At 50.6% G+C, this 3,404-nt stretch overlaps 1 protein-coding gene across 1 annotated transcript in view; it reads left to right on the top strand.

The window, feature by feature from the left end:
* Positions 1-1,556: 1,556 nt before the first annotated feature.
* DRC1 (dynein regulatory complex subunit 1) overlaps positions 1,557-3,404 on the top strand; it is a 57,093-nt gene continuing 55,245 nt past the window's right edge. Inside the window, exon 1 of the mRNA XM_011950261.1 lies at positions 1,557-1,789. Coding sequence (XP_011805651.1) covers positions 1,635-1,789 — 155 coding nt within the window. The 5' untranslated portion in view covers positions 1,557-1,634. The remainder of the gene's footprint in view (positions 1,790-3,404) is intronic.

The following is a 3,404-nucleotide window of genomic DNA, read 5'->3' as shown; positions in this document are numbered from 1 at the left end:
GGCTCACTGCAAGCTCCGCCTCCCGGGTTCACGCCATTCTCCTGCCTCAGCCTCCCGTGTAGCTGGGACTACAGGCGCCTGCCACCGCACCCGGCTAATTTTTTTGTATTTTTAGTAGAGACGGGGTTTCATGTTAGCCAGGATGGCCTCGATCTCCTGACCTTGTGATCCTCCTGTCTCGGCCTCCCAAAGTGCTGGGATTACAGGCGTGAGCCACCACGCCCGGCCACACCTAGGCTTTTTTAACAGCTTGCCCAGATGTGGAGAAGAGGGAGTGCTGCTTAAAAGCTGTCAGCAGCCAAAGGTCAGCAGCAAAAATGGAGTCAGATTTCTTATTTAAAACGATGTTGGAAGTGGTATCGGGACAATGTAGGGCCAAAGTATCTCACTGATCTCTTTTCATGGGTTTGTATGGTACCTATGCTCTCACTTATCTCTTGTGCAACAGCTGATTCCCACTGACTTTCTCATGGTATCCTACTCCCAGGCATAGATATGTGTATGCACACATACTTCTTTCTGTCCTTATGGATAGTGGAAACATGAACCAGAACCAGGATGAGTTTTTGGTCAGAGCTGTACCATGGCTCCTAGGAGAGTTTAATGCTTTAGGTTTCAACCAAAGGAGACAGAGATCTGGCAGAAGACCCTGAAGCCTAGGAGCAACTACCCCCACTCCTCCTACCACCACCACCTAGGCAGGTGTGAGGCAAGGATCCAGCAGCTGCTGTTAGACTCTATAGCTGTTGGATGGTTTTGGCATTCCTAAACCTCTCTACTGCTTGCGAACTTGGAAGAACTGATTTTAAAAACCCACTCCATTTGCCTCTGGGCAGTTCTTATTCACAAAGGGCGGATCTTCTTGGCCCCACAATTGTCTGTGGGTTGCACCATTTAACAGCTGAGAAAATAGCCCTCAAGAAGTTGTGACTTGCCCAAGGTGGCAGGGCAGGGCTAGGACTAGTACCCACCCTTTCTCACTGCTCATCCAGTGCCCTTAATTCCCCAAAGGCTAATGGGACAGAACCCTGTTAAATGGTATCCAGTTTTTGGTTGGTTGGTTGGTTGGTTGGTTGGGTTTGTTTGAGATAGAGTCTTGCTCTCTTGCCCAGGATGGAGTGCAGTGGCTTGATCTCGGCTCACTGCAACATCCACCTCCCAGATTCAAGTGATTCTCCTGCCTCAGCCTCCCGAGTAGCTGGGATTACAGGTGCCCACCACCATACCCAGCTAATTTTTGTATTTGTATTTGGTGACTATGAGTTGGAGGAATATTTGATGAATGAATGGAAGATGAATTAATCATCAAGGTCAGTAAGTGATGAACCACAGCTTGGTCCAGCTGTTTAGTCCTCTAGTCTCCTGGTGAGACTCCACAGCTCCGCTAATACGACCGGGCCTTCGTGGGGCTGACAACAGCCCTGACAAACCACGGGCGGGGCGCGTCAGCCCGAGGCTGGGGTGCTCGGCCGGAATGGCGGCTGGCGGCGGGCTGGGCCCAGGGAGCTGCGCGCGCAACCACTCGGGCGGTGGCTCCGGTAACCGCTCTCCCTGGCAACGGTTTGTTGCTAGCAACCAGCCTGCGGTCTGGAGGTGTTGCGGAGGGAGCCGCCTAGGGGCCCGGGACTCCTGCCATGAATCCGCCGGGGTCCCTAGCGGACCTGGACCCGAACTTGGACGAGCACTTGTCCACCCAGATTCTCGCGCCCTCGGTCCACTCCGACAACCCTCAGGAGCGCATCCAGGCCCGGCGCCTCCGCATCGCGGCGCGCCTAGAAGCCCGGAGGCGGTGAGCGCGGGGGCTGGCGGGGCGGGATCCGCGCAGCAAGGGCCAGAGCAGGGCTGGTTTCCTGATGAAATAGAAACATTTCTTCCGGAAGGTTCATGCAGAGTATGGGAAAGTAAAACGCTGGGCCGGTGCCATGGCGCTCGCCTGTCATCCCAGCACTCAGGGAGGCCGAGGCGGGAGGATCACTTGAGCCCAGGAGTTCCAGATGGTCAGTCTGGGCAGCATAGAGAGACCCCATCTCTATAAAACATCAAAAAATTAATCGGGCCTGGTGGCGCGCGACTGTGGTCTGCACATGGCATCTTTTCCACTATGTACATCCCCAAACCGCAGGGTCTGCTGGATCATGTGGCCCAAGTAGCCTGGCTGCTTACACTGTGGCCTGGGTCCTTTCCTGTTCCAGGCACCACTCAAAGCTGGCAGCTTTTTGTGTCAGCCTGAATAGTATTCCTAATGCGAGATGTACTAGGACCCAAAGTGGCCTAAGAGGCATTGCGTTTCCTTCTCTGTAGAGGATGCAAAATGCAGTAGATTTGTTTTTTACTTGATAGGCTATCCCAGTGTGCCACTGACCACTGGACCCCTACAAACTTGAATGACATGCAGTCCCTGGGCCTTCATAGGGTTGATTGCCAACGTCTGGACCACACATGTCTTACCAAGCCCTGCAGTGTGTTTCCATCACTGGCTCATCCTGGCTGATTGCTGCAGGGCCATCAGTGGAATGCAGGGGCTGGCAAACCCTTTCAGTAAAGGGCCAGATGGTAAATATTTTAGGCTTTTCGGATCATATGGCCTCTTTCCTAGCTGCTCAACTGCCATTGTAGTGCAAAAGCAGCCACAGGCAAGACATAAACAAATGGGCATGACTGTGTTCCAATAAAGCTTTATTTATGGACACTGAAATTTGAATTTCATGTACTGTTCATATATCACAAAATAGCCTTCTTTTGATTAAAATTAGTAATAAACTTTATTTTTTAGAGCAGTTTTTAGGATCACAGCAAAATTGGTCAAAAGGTACAGCATTCCCATATACTCCCTGCCACCACACATGCACAGCTACTGTAAACATCCTGCACTGGAAGGCACATTTGTAACAATATATGAACCTTGGTGGTGCATCGTTATCACTTGAACTCCATCGTTTACCTTAGGGTTTCTTTTTGGTGTTGTATATCCTATGCGTTTGGATAAATTTATAGTGACACGAGCCCAGCAATATGGTATTACACCAAATATTTTCACTGCCCTAAAAATCCCCTGTGCTCTACTTATTCATCCTAGTCTTTTTTTAATCATTCATTTATATATTTTTTAACCATTTAAAATTGTAAAAAATTGTAGCTCATGCCTGTAATCCCAGCACTTTGGGAGGCCAAGGCAGGAGGATCACCTAAGGTCAGGAGATCGAGGCCAGCCTGGCCAACATGGTGAAACCCCGTCTGTACTGAAAATACAAAAATTAGTTGGGTGTGGTGGCAGGCACCTGTAATCTCAGTTACTTGGGAGCCTGAGGCAGGAGAATTGCTCGAACCTGGGAGGTGGAGGTTGCAGTGAATTGAGATAGTGCCACTGCACTCCAGCCTGGGTGACAAGTGCAAAACTCTGTCTC

The sequence above is a fragment of the Colobus angolensis genome, unplaced genomic scaffold, assembly GCF_000951035.1.
Source record: "Colobus angolensis palliatus isolate OR3802 unplaced genomic scaffold, Cang.pa_1.0 Scaffold109, whole genome shotgun sequence".
NCBI classification, from domain to species: domain Eukaryota; kingdom Metazoa; phylum Chordata; class Mammalia; order Primates; family Cercopithecidae; genus Colobus; species Colobus angolensis.
Note: the sequence above shows the minus strand (reverse complement) of the source record. Positions and strands in the feature narration are given on the sequence as shown.